At 42.3% G+C, this 19,298-nt stretch overlaps 1 protein-coding gene across 1 annotated transcript in view; it reads left to right on the forward strand.

Annotated features, from left to right (window-relative positions):
* LOC123809365 (protoheme IX farnesyltransferase, mitochondrial) overlaps positions 1-18,992 on the forward strand; it is a 153,714-nt gene extending 134,722 nt beyond the window's left edge. Inside the window, exon 7 of the mRNA XM_045824501.1 lies at positions 18,220-18,992. Within this exon, the coding sequence (XP_045680457.1) occupies positions 18,220-18,395 (176 nt within the window). The 3' untranslated portion in view covers positions 18,396-18,992. The remainder of the gene's footprint in view (positions 1-18,219) is intronic.
* Positions 18,993-19,298: the final 306 nt, after the last annotated feature.

Here is a 19,298-nt window from a genome sequence, read left to right on the forward strand (position 1 = left end):
ACCCAGCCATTTCAGAAGTAAAGGGGAGGGACTGGAGTAAATAATTCATGTTTTTTGCTCTATACTCTGTGCCTTGTTGAACTTTTAGTCTGACTAATGATTTTACTGAATTTCGCAATCATGTTGGCCTCATGTAGACACAGACAGCAGCTGCAAAGTAGAACAAGACTGAAAACAAAATCCTAACACCTCCAAGGGCAGGGCGTAGGCGTGTGTATATGTGTGTTCACGTGTCAGTGTCTGGCTGGGGTTCCTTGTTTGCATCACCCACTCACTCTAGGCATCTGGTCCTCTCTGTTTCTGTCTAGGTGCTGAGTTCATGACCCCCCCACCATCCCCCTACACACACCATTTCCATCCTCACACAACAAGTTCCCATGAAGGGGCCCCAAATCTACTCACCCTGTTGCCTCCTAAAATCTTTACTATAGCTTTTAGTACATTGTATTCCTTTTCTTGTTTTTCAAGGGCAAGCATCTGCCATTCACGGGCATCCCACAGGGCCTGCTACAGCACGTCTGTGGGACTGAATCCTCACTCCCAGCCACTGCACACACCCCTAAGTTCTGCTGGCTTCTCCTCCCTCCAGGAGCCCTGGTATCGATGCCCAGTCCACCCTCCTTTTCCCCTCCCCCAAATGCAGGCGCTCCCTGTGGCTGCAACTGCAACAAGCCACCACAAACCGGGGGTAGAAAACAACACAAATCTCTTCTCTCACAGTTCGGAAGGTCAGAAGTCTGGAGCTAGCAGCCCTCCCTGGGCTGTGGTTGCAGTGTCACTGGGAGCATGCTCCTCGCTTCTTCCAGCTCTGGTGGCTGCTGGCTGGAATTCCCTGGTTTAGGGCTTATGGCCACGTCACTCTGCTTCCTTTGCCACAGAGCCTTCTCCCCTGTGCATGCACGTGTGTGTGTGTGTGTGTGTGTGCGCGTGCATGTGTGTGTGAATTCTCCCTCCACCTCTCTCATGTAAAGACATATATCCTTAGTTAGAACCCATATGAATAATCTCCCATCTCAGAATCTTTAATTTAATCCCACTTTTTGTCCTATAATATTCATAGTTTCTGAGGTTAGGACCCAATGTCTTGGGTGGCATGTTTCAGCCTACCACACACAGACAGCACCATGAAAGGGTTGCGCCTGGGTGGCCCTGTTTATTCCAGGTAGCCTTATCAGCCTGGTCAATGGCCCTGTCACGGCCTCAGCTGACTGGTTGGGAGGGGACTCTTGAGTCAGGAGAAGAGTCTGGAGGCCACAGGGAGCCAATCTGGTCAGGTATCAGGGGCCCAGGGTCAAATTCCTGTGGAAGAAAGTCCACTAGCCGTTTGGACCCGAGAGTTAACATAGTATACACAGGGCAGGAGGTGGCAAGCCTTACCCAGCCGGGTGTGAGCTAAAGGTGGGGACACCCCAGGTGGCCACAGGGCTGGTACTGAGTGGGGGATGGAAGGAAATCCTCAGTGGCTTGGACGTGGCAGCCCCTCAGCCCCCTGAAATGTAGAAAGCTTCTGGTTGTCCAGTAGTTCCCTCTGTGGTCAGCCTCCTTTTTGTTTCTTACCCCTGGACATCCATGAAGTTAGCTGTTGTGTCCTTAATGGGAAGAAAATCCCACCATGTTTGAAGTCTAAGTTAGCTGCAGCCCTTGGCAACCTTTAGACCTCCTACCCTAGACATACCTCTTCCTCTTCCTCACAGCTTTGGCGGAGCCCCCAGTCCCAACCAGGGTTATCTCCTACTCTAAACCTTTCTCTGCTTCCCCCAGCTTGTCACCTTCACTGAAACATGCCCAGTGGCATCTACCTACCACAGTCATACTGCACCCTCTCCCGGCCTCCTTCAGGGCTCAAACGGGAGAGTTCTCCACCCTTCCCCACACCTAGATCAGCCTCTCCCAGTCCCCCATCATCACCTGAAATGCAAGCCATTCATCTGTTCAGTTCTTGCCAAATCATTGCTGCTGACAGCCCCTTCACACCAGAACTCATCTCCACCTCTTAGCTCATTCCAACCCTGTATTTATCCATTTATCCTGCTTTTTCTCTTTACATCCCTGGCCATAATCCTCATTGACAACAGCATCCATTTTTAATGAGCCAGTAAATGAACAAGCTTTGATCTCCCAGCTCCCCACCTCCTGGCCTCACTCCATTTCCAGCTCCACTTCCCACCTGCCACCCACAAGCAGGGCTGCACCCTGAGACTGCGCTCTGTCCCCTCCACACAGGTCTACAAGAGCAGTTGTATTGGTACACACATTTGGCTCACCTCAAATTTCTGCAACTTCCCTTTTCTCTCTCTTTTTGTGGACAGCCCCATCCATCGGTGCCTACCCACCCCTTGTATGAATTTCCTGGGCCTTCTGTAACAGATTACCCCAACCTTGGCTGCTTGAAACAGCGGAGTTTAGTCTCTCACAGCTGTAGAGGGCAGAAGTCCAAAATCCAGGTGTGGGCAGAGCCTGGGGGAGGATCCGTTCATTGCCTCCTTCAGTTTCTTGTAGCTCCAGGTGGTCTTTGGTTGGTGGCAGCATCGCTCCAATCTCTGTCTTCACATGACCTCCTCCATGTCTCCTCCTTTCTGCTATAAGGACATTTGTCATTGGACTTAGGGTCCACCCGAATGCAGGATTGATTTTTGTCTCAAGATTTGTAACTTAGTTACACCTGTAATGACCCTTTTTTCAGAGGTTCCAGGGGGACATGTCTTTTGGGAGACCACCATTCAAACCATGGCAGCTCTCCCATTTCACTTTGAAAAACACACCACACTGTAGGGCCTGAGATGTGGCTTCCTATCACAATTTAGAAGAGTGAGGAGATAACTCCCAACTGACAGACCTTGACAAATGGAAACCAGTGACGGAGGAAAACAGGAGGACATGCCCCGCCCCCTCCTCTGGACCTTCTTCTGAAGGAGGCTTAGAGCAAGCCTGCCTGCCCACCCACCCCACCCCTTCCAAGCTCTTCAGGAAGTAAGTGCCCATCAAGTAACATCTCCCTCTCCTCTTCCCTTACCTCACTTCCCATTGCCACTCACCCACACCCGCATGTGCTTGCCTCTCAAACATGTTGTTAGCACCTTATTCCCTGTCTAAAGCTTTGTTTTCTAGAGGAACCAAGCTACACCTCTGGTTGCTATACCCTGAGTTTCCATGGAAGTAGTACTGGCCATCTCCTCAAATCAGGTGCTTGTCCTTGTGCCACACAGGCTGCAAGCTGCAGCCGATGGCAGGAGAGCTGTGGGCTGCCTGCCATCCTGCAAGGGGTGGGACTACAACTCTGTCCAGCAGGGGCTTGCTGAGCCAGAGCATGAAGAGCTAGAGTGAGGGGCATCACTGTTGGGAGCTGTGTGAGGCAGACAGCAGGGAGAGGAGGCAGAGGCAGAGGCAGACACATGGGATGGTGTGGTCATGGAGCAGACTAAAGGAGGCAGCACTGGGTGCTCACTACCGAAGGTGGTGAGAGGAGTGCGTGAAAGCTCTTATGGGTCCTTATGGGGTCACTGTGCTTAGATCTGGAGACCTGTTGGGGTGGCTGTGAAGAGTGCCTCTTGCACCACCCCTTGTCTAACAGTTCTTACATAACTCCTGTCACCCAAGCTAATGAAGGCATCCTGACTCCTTGAAGCCAGAAATAGCTCAATTAACACAATATACTTTGCCCTTAACCTCCCAGAAGCCCCTACTAAACGTACTGACGTCCTCACCAGGAGTTTAATCATTGCACCATTGCACCCTTCTCCAAATGAGCCACTTTCATTTGCTCAGTTGCCACTTTCTGCCACCAACATTGCCATCCTGGGCTTTCCTGTCCTTTCTACCTTTTCCTATGCCACTCACTCATGGATTCATACATGTCTGCTTCCCTTTACTTCTTTTTTTATCATGTATGCATAACATAAAATTCATGACATTAAGTGTGCACACAATGGCATTGAGTACATTCACAATGTGGTACAACCATCACCATTGTTTATATTCGAAAATTTCACCATAGCAAATTGAAAGTTTGAGCCCAGCAAATGTTAACAACCCATGCCTTCCCACCCTCAGCCCCTGGTGACTTCCATTCTTCTCTTTGTCTCTATGAATTTGTGTATTCTAAGACAGTTCATGTAAGTGGAATTGTGCAATATTTGTCCTCTGGGATCTGGCTTATTGAAGTGCACATGATGTTTTGAAGGTTTATCCTCATTGTGTCTGAACTCCATTACTTTTTCTGGCTGAATAATATTCCATCATATGTATAGACCACATTTTATCTATTTATTTATCAACCCAAGATAGACACTTGGGTTTTTTCTATCTTTTGGTTATTGTGAATAATGCTGCAATGAACATTGATGTACAAGTATCTGTTAAAAGCCCCTGCCTTCAGTTCTTTTGGGCATATGCCTAAGAGTGGAACTGCTAAATCATATGATGAATCTAAGCTTAATTTTCTAAGGAACTGCCAACGTGTTTTCCCAAGCAGATGCACCATTTTATAGTTGACCAGCAATGTGCAGAGGTTCCAATTTCTGCACATTTTCGCCAACATTTGCTATTTTCTGTTTGTCCTTTTATAATAGCCATCATAATATTTGCAAAGTGGTTTCTCATTGTGGCTTTGATTTATATTTCCTAAGTTAATAATGATGCTGAGCATCTTTTCATATGCTTATTGGCCATTTGTACATCTTCTTTGGAGGAATGTTTATTCAAGTCTTTTTTCCATTTTTAAAACAGGTGGTTTGTATTTTTGTTCTTGAGCTGTAGACGTTCTTTATGTATTTTGGATATTCTTATTAGATATATGATTTCATATAACTCTTATGAGATATATGATTATCTCATATATATGTGATTTATCTATATCTCATAGATATGTGATTTGCAAATATATTCTCCCATTCTGCGAGTTGTCTTTACATTCTCTTCATAGTGTTTTTGATGTATCAAAGCTCTTAATTTAGCCCTGGGTGGTGTGGCTCAGTGAGTTGGGCATTGTCCCTGAAAACAAAGGGTTACCAGTTCAATTGCCAGTTGGGTGACATACCTCAGTTTTGGCTTTAGTCCCTGGTCAGGGCGCGTATGAGATGTGGCTGATCGATGTATCTCACATACATTGATGTTTCTCTCCCTGTTTTTCTCCTTCCCTCTCCCACTCTTAAAAATAAATAAATAAAATATTTTTTAAAAGTTTCTAATTTTGGTGAAGTCTAATTTATCTGTTTTTTTTTCTTTTATTCTCTATGCTTTTGGTGTCATATCAAAGAAATAATTGTCAAATCCAATGTCAGAGGGGATGAATTTCCCCTCTGTTTTCTTCTATGCATTTGATAATTTAGCTCTTCAGCTTAGGTCTTTCACCTATTTTGAGTTAATTTTGATATGTGATATGAGGGAGGGTCCAACATCATTCTTTTGTGGTTATCCCTTTTCCTAGAATTATTTATTGAAAAGACTGCCCTTTCCCATCGAGTAGTTGTGACACATGTATAAGAGGTTTTATTTCTGGGATCTCTATTCTATACCATTGGTCTATATGTCTGTCTTTATGCCAGGACTACACTATTTTGATTACTGTAGCTTTGTAGTTTGAAATCAGGAGCTAGAGTTCTCCAAATTTGTTCTTCCTTTCCAAGACCACATTGGCTGCTTAGGGTTCTTTTAGATTCCATAAGAATTTTAAGATGGACTTTTTTTATTTCTGAAAAAACAACAACAACAACAAGTGCTTTTGGAATTTTGATAGAGATTGCACTAGACCTGTAGAATGCTTTGGGTGGTGTTGTCATCTTAACAATATTAAGTTCTTTCTAACCATCAACAGAAGATGTTCTGTTTTCTTTGATTTAGCAATGTTTCATAGTTTTCAGCATGTAAGTCTTCAACATCCTAGTGAAATTTATTCCTAAGTGTTTTATTCTTCTTGATGATATTGTAAATGAAACTACTTTCTTAATATATTTTTTGATTCTTCATTATTAATGTATAGAAATGCAACTAGTTTTTGAGTGTTGATTGTGTATCCTGCAACTTTTCTGAATACGTTTATTACCTCTAATAGCTTTTTGAGGAATTGTAGGACTTTTCTGTATATAAAATTAAAGCATCTCTGAACAGAAATGATTTACTTCTTTATTTCTTATTTGGATGCCTTTCGTTTCTTTTTGTTGTCTGGTTGCTTTGGTTAAAACTTCAAAAACTGTGTAAAATGAAAGTGGACATTCTTATCTTGTTTAGGAAGAAAGCTATCAGTCTTTCACCATTGAATATGATGTTTGTTCTGGGCTTTATATATGTAGCCTGTATTATATTGAAGAAGCTCCTTTATATTCCTAGTTTATTGGTATTTTTGTAATGAAAAGGTGAATTTTGTTAATTTTTTTCTGCATCAATTGAAATCATCACGAGGGTTTTGTTTATTCATTATAGCAATGTGGTATGTTTATTGATTAATTTTCATATATTGGACCATCCTTGCACTCCAGGAATAAATCCCATTTGGTCATGATGTATATATTCTTTTGATATTCTGTTAAGTTCACTTGGCTATTATTTTATTGAGGGTTTTTGCTTCTATATTAATAAGGGATAATTTCACTATATTCCACAATTTTCCTTCTGATTTCTTCTTTGAGCTATTGGTTGTTTAAGAATGTGTTGCTTAATTTCTACATATTTGTGAATTTTCCTATTTTCCTTCTGTTACTGATTTTAACTTTAAGTGCATCGTGTTATTTAAATCTTTTTAAATTATTAAGACTTGTTTTGTGAACTAAGATATAGTCTATCCTAAGAATACCCTATGTGCTCTTGAGAAAAATGTATATTCCGCTGTTGTTAGGTGGGGTATGTCTAGTAATTCATAGTGGTTTATATTGTTCAAATTCTGTATGTCCTTATCTGTTATCTGTCTGGTTGTCCTATCCATTATTGAAAGTGGGTTATTAAAGTCTCCAACTTTCACTATAGAGTTGTCTGTTTCTCCCTTTAATCCTCTCAGTATTGCTTCATAAATTCAGGGCACATACCCGAGCTGTGGGTTCAGTCCCCAGTTGGGTGTGTATGGAAGGCAACTGATCAATGTTTCCTTCTGACATCGATGTCTCTCTCTCTCTCTTTTCCTTCCTCTCTCTCTAAAAATTAATAAACATATTGTCAGGTGAGGATTTTAAAAATGAGAATACTGGCTTTTATATTTTCTCATTTTCTTACCTTTACTGAAGATCTTTATTTGTTTATACAAATTCACATTGCTCTCGAGCATTCTTTCATTTCAACCTGAAAGATTCCCTTGAGCATCTTCTGGTGCAAATCTAGTGGTAACAAACTACCTTAGCTTTTGTTAGCTGAGAATTGTTTTTATTTCTTCCTCATTTTGAAGGACAGTTTTTCAAAATATAGAATTCTTAGTTGACAGATTTTTCTCTTTCAGCATTTTAAATACATTACACCCCTGCCTTCTGGCTTGTAAAGTTTCTGATAAGAAATCAGGTCATGATCTTATTGTGGATCTCTTACATGAATTGAGTTGCTTTTTCTTCCTGCTTTCAAGATTCTCTCTTTGTCTTTTGTCCATTCAATCATAATCTATCTTTGTATGGATCCCTTTGAGTTTATCTTACTTTAAATATACTGACTTCTTGGGTTTGTATGTTCAAGTATTTTATCACAATTGGGCTATTTTTTTGCCTTTTTTTCTTCAAATAATCTTTCTGACCCTTTCTCTTACTCCTCTCATACTTCATTTCTCATAATGTGATATTGGTTCCTCCACTTGATCACATTCCATACGTTTCTTGGGTTCTGCTCACTCATCATTCTTTTTATTTCTGTTTCATACTTGAGAATTTCAATTGTCCTATCTTCAAGTTCACCAATTCTTTTTTCTGGCTGCTCAAATCTGCTTTTCTTTTTTAAAAAAATCCTCACTCAAGGAGATGTCTATTGATTTTAGATAGAGAGATAGAGAGAGAGAGAGAGAGAGAGAGAGAGAAAGATGTGAGAAGGAAATATTGATCAGTTGCCTCCCATATGTACCCCAACTGAGGAATGAACCTACAACCCAGATTCATCCCAGGTATGTTCCCTAACTGGTAATCAAACTCACAACCTTTTGGTGCAGAAGACAATGCTCCCATCAGCTGAGCCACCAGACCAGGGCTCAAATCTCCTTTTAAACCCCTCTAATGAATTTTTAATTATTTAAATTATTTTATTTTTCAGTTCTAGAATTTATGTTTGATTCTTTTTTATAATTTCTCTTTCTAATGATATTCTCATTTTGTTCATACACCATTTTCCTGATTCCTTTAGTTGTTTTCATTTTTCCTTTAACTCATTGAGCATATTTAAGACAGTTATTTTAAAGTCTTTTCCTAGGAGGTCTGATGTTTGGCATTCAACAGGGACAGTTTCTGTCAATTTATTTTGTTTCTTTGGGTAGGCCATATTTGACTGTTTTTAAATTTGCTTGTTTTTTTTTTTTACTGTTATTGAAAACTGAATGTCTGACTATTATAGTATAATTCTGGATATCTGATTCTCTCTCTTCCCTATGGCTTTCTGGGTTTTTTGCTTGTTTTTTATTTTTATTGTTGAAGGTTATAATGCCTATATGTTTTGAGACTTTTCAAAACCATTTTTACAGGGTCTAAAACTATTTTTTTTATCATGTGTGGTCACTGAAGTCTCTGTTCCATTTGCTCTTATTCAGCTAATGTTTTGACAGAGATCTTATTGAATGCCAGGAGTTAAGAGAGAGAGAGAGACAGAGAGAGAGAGAGAGAGAGAGAGAGAGAGAGAGAGGGAAAGAGAGAGAGAATCTCTTTCAGTCTTTACAGATTGGTTCTGTGCTGAGCATGTACTTCACTTTCTAAATACCCGCATATATGTGCATCTTTTGAATGCCCTAATTTCCCAAAGAACCTAACTGCAGCCTTTCCTCCAGGTCTGAGGTAGTCCATTATGTCTCATTTTATAATCTGTTGGACCACCATCTGTGAGTCTTTAGTCCACCTTACAATTTGTGTGAGTAGTGTCCACCATTCCACTTGTCTGAGTTCCATGTTAAATAAAACAGAGGTATGAGTGCCTTGTGTCAGTCCTCCAGGTATCCACCATAGAGATTAAAATGGACATATGCACAGTAATTTGTGAACAGTATCTGCTTTGCTCCTTCTTGTTTGAAGTGCTGGGATCCCAAACTGAGAAGACAGGCTGCTGCTACTTCAAAATCATAACGGCTGATGTGCCAGGGTGGGGCTGCCATAAGCACAAGTGAAAATGCCACAGAACTTTCCTTTCAAGATGGCTTATGTTTTTCTTGTTGATTTGGCATTCACCTCTTCAGTGTAAACATTTGACCTTTTCCCAGCATTCTGAAAAGTTGATTCAGTCAGTCTCTTCTTGTTTTTATGATTTCTGGGGACAAACAAGAGCTTGAAGCTTCCTAGTATGTCATGTTGTTCTGTCTTTCCCTCTGGTTTTACCATTCCTGCGTGAGAAAAAGACTCATGACACGTACTGTGTACCCTCTTATGTGACATAAGTCCTGGGGCCATTACAGCAAAGGAGATAGAAACAATCCCTGGTCTCATGGCTTCTCCTCTAGGGGAAGAGACCAGAAAACAAATAATGTAAGCAATTTTTATTTCTACTATGTACCGTGAAGGCTCATATAATGCAGGGAATACTGGATCTGGTGGGGACTGGGGTGCAATTTTTCTGTACGCCAGGGAAAATTGCCCTGAACTAGAGATACACTTAGTGGGATGGAAGGCTGTATAATGCACCCTACTGTATAAAGAGTTGGAACAAAAGATGCCAGGCTATTGGCCAGCATAGCAAAGGCTGAGAAACACAGCTGGAGGACTGAGAGGCAACCATTGAAACTGCAGGACCGTGAGTCAGGGGAGGAGGATACAAGATGAGATAGAGGAGCTGGACTTGGCTGAGGGCTACTGGAAGTTCAATAAAAATCTATATTTTTATTGAGATATAGTTGACATATATTAGTTTCAGGTGCACAGCATAATGATTTTATATATACATGTATACACTCATATATATACCACACAATATAATTTTTTCTTGTGCTGAGAACTTTTAAGATCTATTCTCATAGCACCTTTCAAATATGTAATACAGTATAATTAACTACTCATTGTGCTGTCCATTACATCTCATAACTTATTTATTTCATAACTGGAAGTTTATACCTTTTACCACCTTCACCCATTTCACCTGCCATCTACCCCCAGTTCTGGCAACCACCAATCAGTTCTCTGTATCTGTGAGTTGAATTGTCATATTTTAAGCAGAATGACATATTTAGCCTTTTAACATCACTTGTTGCTGAGTTGGAACTGATTGGAAGATGGCATGTGGAAGCAGGGAGGCTAGCTAGGAGGACGTTTGCAGGAGTCCAAGAGAGAGGTTATTTATGGTGGTGTGAATTCAGGGGGCGATGGTGAGATGCAGAGAAGAAGGGGATGTGGCTGTGTTGTAGTGGAGGATATGGCAAGCCTTCCTGATGGACTGATTGGCCGGGTGAGGGAATAGGCAAGGGAGAACTTCAGGATAAGTCCTAGTTTTCTGTAGATGATGCATAGATAGATGGTGGTGCCACTGAGAGTGGTGGAGGGAAGAAGAGAGTGTTCTCTTGATTTATCTTCAGATGTCTAGGAGATAGCCAAGTGGAAATATTGAGTAGGGAGTAGACCATGTGAAACTGTGCTCCAGAGATGAGCACACTGGCTGGAGATATAAAATTTAGACATCATCAAAACATAGATGGCATTCAGGTGCATGGTGGTTGTTGAGATCATATGCAGAAAGCATGGAGAGAGAAAAAGGGAGGGAGAACCAAAACCTGATATTTAAAGGCTAAGCAGACAAGGTAGACCAGCAAAGGAAGTGCCTAATGTTAGCCGGATGCTAAAAGGTGCTCATATCTGACCCCCCTCCCCACAGACCAGGAGCCACCAAAACAAACTTCCTCGGGGACTGCCCGACGGGAACTAATTTCTTGAATCACTGCCTAGGTATTATCTGGTATTATACTCAGGAGTCCTTGAAGCCAAAGGCAGATGGAAAGCAATGAAGTGCCACCTTAAACTGTTGGTAAATTGTCCTGGTTGGGTTTCTCAGTGGGTTGGAGTATCCTGCACACCAAAAGTCTGTGGTTTGATCTCCAGTCAGAGCACATATGGGAGACAACCAATCGATGTTCTCTCTCACATAGATGTCTCTCTCTCTCTCTCTCTCTCCTTCTTAAATCAATAAAAATATATCCTTAGGTGAGGATTTTTTTTAAAGGTCAGTAAATTCTTCCTGGATGGGACAAAGAGATTCCCAAGCCTCTTCCAGATCTGTGCTCCTATAATGCTGACTCACTGTGCAGAAATTATTCAGGCTTCCTCAATTCCTTTAGGAAGTAACTATTTGATTCTGAGCCACCAAGATGGGATAGGAGGCTGGGGGAGGGAGAGATATTCCTGGATAAAACTCTTTGTTTCCACCTGAATTTACCATTTGAATTCATGTATTAAATTAGTATGTCTTTTTCACTTTCACCATGGATAGATTCCCTTATAACATCTACACTTCATGCTATCAAGATTATGCTGTAGACTGTGAGCTATATGAAGGCACGGCCTCCTTCTGTTGCTAACACAGTGCCTAGATCAAGAGGCAGCACAAAAGGCTGGAAAAATGAATGAATGAAGGATTTGAGCTGGTGAAAGATCCCAAAACTCATTTACTTTGGAATCTAAGGGATCTAAAGTAGCTCAGAAACTGACATTACTCACAAGTATTTAAATAATCATTATTACTCTACTTCAATAATGCATGTGCTTAATTACTTTAATTACTTTGAACAACAATAATTTGATGGCTATTTACTATAGGATAGTGCCAGGCACTGGGGCTGGGTGGGAGGGTTTACAAAGAAGTGGCAGAGCTGGTTGGTCTCTGGATGGCAAGCTGAGATATGTACAAATAGGAGAAAAGGAATGATGCAGGACCAGTCTGTGCATCTCCCTCAGGGGAGACCTGGGTCCAGAGGCTCCTGCGTGGTAGAATGGGGGCCGCAGGGGACACAGCTCTGTTTGGCCTCTTTCAATGCAATCTTAGTGACCTTCGGCAAGTCACTTCACCTGTTGAAGAGTGTTCTTTCCTATAAGAGGAATTGTCACAGAAATCCTTTTGACTGTAACATTGACATTTTCTTTTTGTCTTCAAGAACTACCTGGAAGAAAAGGGTTTGTGTAGGCCAGAGGCTGGAGTTGTGCAGGCCTCATCAGCTTATGTTTGGCTCACATATGAATGGCTTCCAGTGTTCTTTTACAATTTTATTTTAAATCTGTAACTTTAAGGGTCATCTCACATTTAAAATGCAGGCAATTCCACAGACAAATGCAGCTTTCCAGCTTTGTGGGGAAAGCAGAGGGTCTGATGGCACTGGACTGTGCTTGGCCCTCAGGCAGTTACCACCACTTTCCTGTTTAGCTTGGTCCTGTGATTGCTTCTTACCTGGCCTGGCTTGGTCTAAACTGTTGCCTCAGTTTCAGAACAGGTGTCTGGACTAGAAGGAGTCCAAATTTGTCCTACAGGCAAATGATCGCCCTGGGGTATGTTCATGAGACTGGAACAGGGGGGTAGTGCTCCCCACTGGGATAGATCAGAATATCTGAGTTTTCAAGCCCAGAGATTCTGGAGGCACCTCTGCCCACTTCCTTCCCTGGGACTCATGGGATGTCCGAGCCCCAGGACAGGGGAGCACACTAGGACAGGGGAGAGGTATGTGCAATGACTCCGTAGGTAACGATGAGCCAAGCCAGCATCCATTGAACACTGGCTAAGGCCGGCCCCCTCTAAGCACTGACAGCATTCGCAACCCCATTTCACAGATGGAGATGGGGGCACACAGATGTAACAGCTTTCCACAGAGCCATGGATATGAGGTGGCAGGGCCAGATGGGCTTACTCTTGATGAAGTTGAGGCCAAGAGCAACAGGAGGGCATGCCACTTTCCAAGGAAGGTCTTTGAGTGGGAAAGTGACAGGCAGACATTGTTGTTGGTGAGCAAGGTTAACTGGGACATGCAGGGCAGAGCTGGGGGCTCAGTGCTGTCGGACAGATGAGGTGGCAGGAAGAGCAGTTTCCCTCAGAGCACATTTACCCCAGTCCAGCATGCTGCTTTTCACACAGTCAGCCTCCTCAAACACACCTTCAAGGAGGCCAAGTCAGAGGCACTCTGAGTTTTTCAAACCAACCTTGTTTGGGGGTAGATTCACACTTGTCCTTCTGTGCCTTACAGATGGAAATGAGGCAAAGTCCCACAACAGCCACCGGAAGTTTAAAAGCTGGTGGGACACCTGGAGACAAAGCCTGCCATTCTGTCACATGGGTAATTTTTGTGGGTGGCTAATGAAAATCAACATTGCTAGTTTTATCCTTACACTCCTGCCTCCCCAAAAGTATCAGGCATCCTTATTTCAAACCAGTTTCCCAAAAGCTAAAAGTTAAGACCTTCATAAAGGGCCCATGAATGTTATGAGGAACATCACCTTTCTGGGATGGTCAGTTTTTCCTAATGCCCTTAGCAAAGCATGGGGATGGTAGAGCATTTACAGTGAGAGAAATCTCATCTGTTACTTCAGTCTGTTCAGTGACTCTTATAAAAATAAAATGAAGAATAGGTTGCACAGGTCGTTCCCAGAGGGAGGAAGGAAGGAGACTGGGAACAATGGTCAGAAGTGGAGGAGGGGAAGCATCCATGGTGACATGAGTGTGGTGTGACATTAGCAGTGAGAATAAAGGGAGAGTGAAGCCTCTGGAGCCAGCTGCCTTCAGAATGAGAAACCAAGCAAACGTGGGCATTTCATTTACTAAAAGCTAGGTTGGAGATGCTGGGGACTATTCACCAAAACAGGGTAGCAAACATCTTGTTGTAGGGAAAGTTCCAGAGTGAACATGTTTCAAAACTTAGAAGGGATCACAAGTTATATTCCATTGGATTTGGTTTCAAGAAAATCCCTAGGTGTCATTAGCAAGTCTGGGTGTTGATCAACAAAACACCATGGCCAATAACTTCTTGCCACTTTAAGAAGAACTGAGATGGGATGTCTGTTAAACATCTGCAGACCTTCGGGAGATAGGCTGTAAGAACCACTGATCCCTGTCCCCCTCCCATAAAAGCTCTGGAGCTTTTCTCTTCGATTAAAACAATGGGAATCCTTTTTAGCCAATCAGTGGGTGGAATCTGGTTCAAAGGCTTTCCAACTTCTACCTGCCACTTCCAAAGCCATTTCAATTCCCTGAGTAATTTACTGTAGGGCATTTGCACTCCCGGGTTTGGTTCTACCATTTTCTAGCCATGTGCTCTTGACATGAAGAAAGAAACTGTCTCTCAAGGTGGGTTTTGAGTACAGACTGTCCGTCTGGGTATTTGTCAGGCCATGTGGCTGTGATGGTAGAAGTGGAACAAAGGCCCTATGTGGATGGCTGAAAAGAGAGGTAGGTCATGATTTTAACAACCTTAATAGGAAATCTGGATGTTCATTTAATTTTTAAAATGAAATACTGACATGACTGAAAATTCCTCATCTGTGCTGCCACCGATGAGTCTGCTATGCTATGAAATGGGCCCAAGTGCACTTCAAGTCATGCTCATTATTAGGGAAATGCAAGTCACACACACTGAGAACACAATGAGAGACCATCTTGCACCATTGGGATGGCCACTATAAAAATTAAAAAACACAGTAATAAATTTTGGCAAGGATGTGGAGAAAGTGGAAACCTTGTGCAATGTTGATAGGAATGTCAAATGGTGCAGCCGCTATGGAAAACAGTAGGACAGTTTCTCAAAAAGTTAAAACATAGAAGTACCAGGTGATACAGCAGTTCCACTTCTGGGTGTGTGCTCAAAAGAATTGAAAGGGGGATCTTGAGAAGATATTTTCACACCCATGCTCATATTACCAATTGCCAAAAGGTGGAAGCAAGTCAATTGTCCCTTGATGGATGATGAATGGATAAAGAAAATGTGTGTGTGTGTGTGTGTGTGTGTGTGTGTGTGTGTATTATTCATCCTTTAAAAGGATGGAAATTCTGATACATGGATGCTCAAAATCGATGAACCTTGAGGATGATGCTCAGTGAAATAATCCAGCCACAACAGGGCAAATACTGTATGATCCCACTTCTATGAGGGACCTGTCTACCAGTCATCAAACTGGTAGAGACAGAAAAATAAAATGGTGATGCAGGGGGTGGGGGAATGAGCAGTTATTATTTAATGGGTAAATAGTTTCAGTTTTGCAAGATGAAAAGAATTCTACAGATCAGCTGCACAACAACATGAATTACTTGACACTACTGTACACTTGGAAACAGTTAAGATCGTAAAGTTTGTATTATGTACATTTTTCCACAGTTCAAAATAAAACCTAAAAAATTACTCTAAGGCATTGGTTCTCAAACTCAGGCACACATCAGAAGCTAGCTGGCAGTCTTGTTACAGCACAAACCAATGGCTCAGTCTCTGGAGCTCACGGCCACCAGGAACTTGCCAACACTGCTGTTCCGAGAACCACACTGTCCAAGGCTTCCATAAAAGTGTTATCATTTTTCTTTCAAAAACAATGGGAATTTGCTGGTATTTTCACAAACAACACTCAGTAGCCGAATTCTCAATGAAGTGGAACTTAATTATTGCTAAACTTGTACAATGTGTCAGACTTATTAGGCACCTTACATACATTTTAATTTGACCCTTGCAAGCTAATTTATTCATTCAACAAGTATACATTGACAATATACAGTCTCCAGGGCCCTAAGCTGGGTGTCCAATGATGAACAAGGTTTGTATATTCCTAGCTGGAGGGAATAATGACACAATGAGTGAACAAAACAATAACCTAGTTATAAATTGCCAAAAGTACTGGGAAGGAAAAAAGTGCAGTTGAGCTAGAGAAGATCTACTCTTTTTTGGTGGGGAGTGGGGAGGGAGATTCTTATTTATTTATTTATTTTTAGAGAGAGGGAAAGAGAAGGAAACTGAAGGAGAGAACATTAATGTGTGGTTGCCTCTTGCATATCCCCTGCTGGGGACCTGACCTGCAACCCAGGCATGTGCCCTGACTGGGAATCGAACCAGTGACCCTTTGGTTCACAGGCCTGCACTCAATCCACTGAGCTACACCAGCCAAGGCAAGAAGATTTACTTTTGATAAAATGATCAGAAAAGGCTTCTAAAGAAGTCTCATTTCAACTAAAAACTAAGGATTAGAAAGAACCAATCATGTAAGACTGAGAAAAGGAATTATGAGGAGAGGAATCAGCATGTGCAAAGGGCCTGTGATGGGAGAAAACTTGGAATATGTAAGGATTTGAAACAGGCCAGTCAGTGTTACTGGACTGTAGCAATGAACCAAAATGTAGGACAAGGTGAGTCGGAAAGGTGAGCAGAGCTGGAGCATGCAGGGGTCTGCAAGCCGCAGTAAGGACTGGTGGTTTTATGCTAAGCATGTTGGGAAGACACTGGTGGCTTGTGAGCATCAAAGAGAAGACAGTCTAATTTTTGAAAGGTCCTCCTGCCTGTAGTTAGAGAGCAGGCTGCTGGTCAGGCAAGTTTGGGAGTAGGAGGCCAGTTGGGAGTCTGTGGCACTAGGACCAGAGAAGAGACAATGAGGGCTTGGACTGAGGGAGCAGCAATACTAATGAAGGTAAGAGTGAAGACTCAAGATATGTGTTGTGGTAGAACTGACAAGAATTGCTGGTAGATTAAAGATGGAAAGTGTAGAGAAGGAAAAAATCAAGGGTTCATCCATATTTCTTGCTTGAGCAATTAAGTGAGATAGGGAGGAAGGGACCAAAACTGGGGTAAAATCAAGACTCCTAGCCTGAATATATAAAATTTAATATTTTTGTGAGATATGTAGTAGAACTATCAGTGATTTGGTTGGATGAATGAGTCTAGACCTAAGAAAGAGGTCTGGGCTGTAGATGCATACTTGGGGTCATCAGAATATTGAAAGTATTCAAAGACATTGGATTAGGCCAAATCCTCTAGGACAGGGCTGTCAAACTCATTTTCACTGGGGGCCACACCAGCCTCATGTTTGCCTTCAAAGGGCCGAATGTAATTTTAGGACTGTATAAATGTAACTACTCCTTAACTAGGGGCAAGGAGCTCTACATTCGGCCCTACGAAGCAACCGTGAGGCTGATGTGGCCCTCAGTGAAAATGAGTTTGGCACCCCTGCTCTAGGACCAGGTGAGTCCAGAGCAACACCAACATGTAGAGATATGGTAAAAGAGGAGGAATGAGCAAAGGAAACCAAGAAGCAGTAAACAGGGAGGCAGGAGGATAAACAGAAGGGTATAATGTCTTAGAAGCTGGCAGAGGCAAGTGTCAAGTGTATAAAAGCAGCGTGTTCAACTAAACCTAGCGCTGCCATAATCTAATGCTCCAGAACTTACGTCAAATGAAGACAGAAAAGTGTCCACTGGATTTGACTTGGCTTCCTGGGGGAAGCAGCTGTCTTGGTCAGCTCAGGTCGCCATGACAAAATCCTGTTGACTGGGTGGGTTAAATGACAGAAATTGTTTCCTCACAGTTCTGGAGGCTGGGAAGTCTTAGATCCAGGTGCTAGCTGATTCAGGGTTTGGTGAGAATTTTATTCCCGGCTAATGTAGCCACCTTCTTTCCCTCTTGGCTGGAGTTGGAATCTGGGAAAAGAGTGTTTGTGAGATTTCTTGTATCTCTTCTTGTAAGGGCAGTAATCCTATAGGGTCTGGGCTCCACTGTTATGGCCTCAGTTAATCCTCATTAGCTTCTGAAAGCCCTGTCTCCAAATATAGTCACACTGGGTGTTAGGGCTTCAACATAAGCTTTTTGAAGGGTGGAGGGGGATGTGCGCACAATTCAGTCCACAGCACAGGGGAATTCTGGGAAGATGGAATCATCAGCATAATAAGCCTTCTCTCCTCTCCTCACTTCAATTCCAGGCCCCTTCCTAAGGCAAATACCTGGATTCTGTGAGTACAGATCCATAGATTGTTTGGAGGAAAAGCACCATCAGTTCACATGTGGACGCCTGGTTTTCTTGGTCCCAGGGAATATAGCAAGTGGCCCAAATGTTCTCTATCTATTACAAAGGGGGTGCAGGAACAGAAAGTATGTGCTTCAGTAGGGGGTTGACAACACTGCCTCTCTTACAGGCTCACAGGAGTGCAGACTGTGGTCCACTCCCCCACCACGGGACTGCCACCACTTCAGCACCCCAGCAGCAGGACCTGAGCCTATGAAAGGATGTGCAAGGGAACAACATTCCACAGGGCCTCACTGGAGAGAGGAGCAACAAGCAGAACCCCCACCCTGGACCCCACTACAGTGAAGCCACTGGGGCAGGCAGGCAGCCTAAAGGAAGACGGAGAATGGTGCAGGACACATTAAGTACAGCACCAACGGACAGCGCGGGGTTTCCAAACCTGTGGTTTTGATCTAAAAATTTAGTAGATGAAGGAGAAAATGGATACTGGTGAATTCCAAACAAGTTGCCTAGACAATCAAGTGAAAGAGATATCTCAAGGAATAAAGCAAAACTCCAAAGGAAAAGAAAATAGGAAGGAAAAGACAGGATACTTGGAGTTAGATGCAGGAGTCCAAAGGGAGTAAATTAAATGGAAGAAGAGAGAAGTCTATAACCCTGGAAATAAAGACAAATATCTACAAGTTTCTAGATAACACAGCTACATAAAAGGAAGAAAAAAATCAGAATGGCAAATAAGCTGGAAGATTGTGAAAACACATCTACAGACAATGGACCTTTTGAAAAAATAACGAGTTTCTTGTGTATGTACACAAGTTTAAAGATATCTGTGGCTTGCCTTATCAGCTGCTACATAACAAACCAGCTCAAAAGGTAGTGACTTAAAATGGCATTTTATTTTTTCTTGTGAATCTGTTGGTTACCTAGATAGTTTCTTTACTAGTTGCACTTAGATGGCTGGCATGAACTATTCACTTGGCCCTTGAACAACATGGGTTTGACCTATACATTTTCACTTATATGTGGGTTTTGTCAATATATTTTGTAAATGTATTTCTCTTTGTTATGATTTTCTTAATAACATTTTCTTTTCTCCAGCTGAGTTTATTATATACAGTATAGAATACCTATAACATACAAAATTTGTGTCTATCGACAGTTTATATTATTGGTAAACCTTCTGGTCAACAGTAGACTATTAGTAACTAAGTTTTTGGAGATTCAGACATTAGGTGAGGATTTTCAATT

This window comes from Phyllostomus hastatus, unplaced genomic scaffold (assembly GCF_019186645.2).
Source record: "Phyllostomus hastatus isolate PE091 unplaced genomic scaffold, TTU_PhHast_1.1 phas_scaffold_55, whole genome shotgun sequence".
NCBI classification, from domain to species: Eukaryota; Metazoa; Chordata; class Mammalia; order Chiroptera; family Phyllostomidae; genus Phyllostomus; species Phyllostomus hastatus.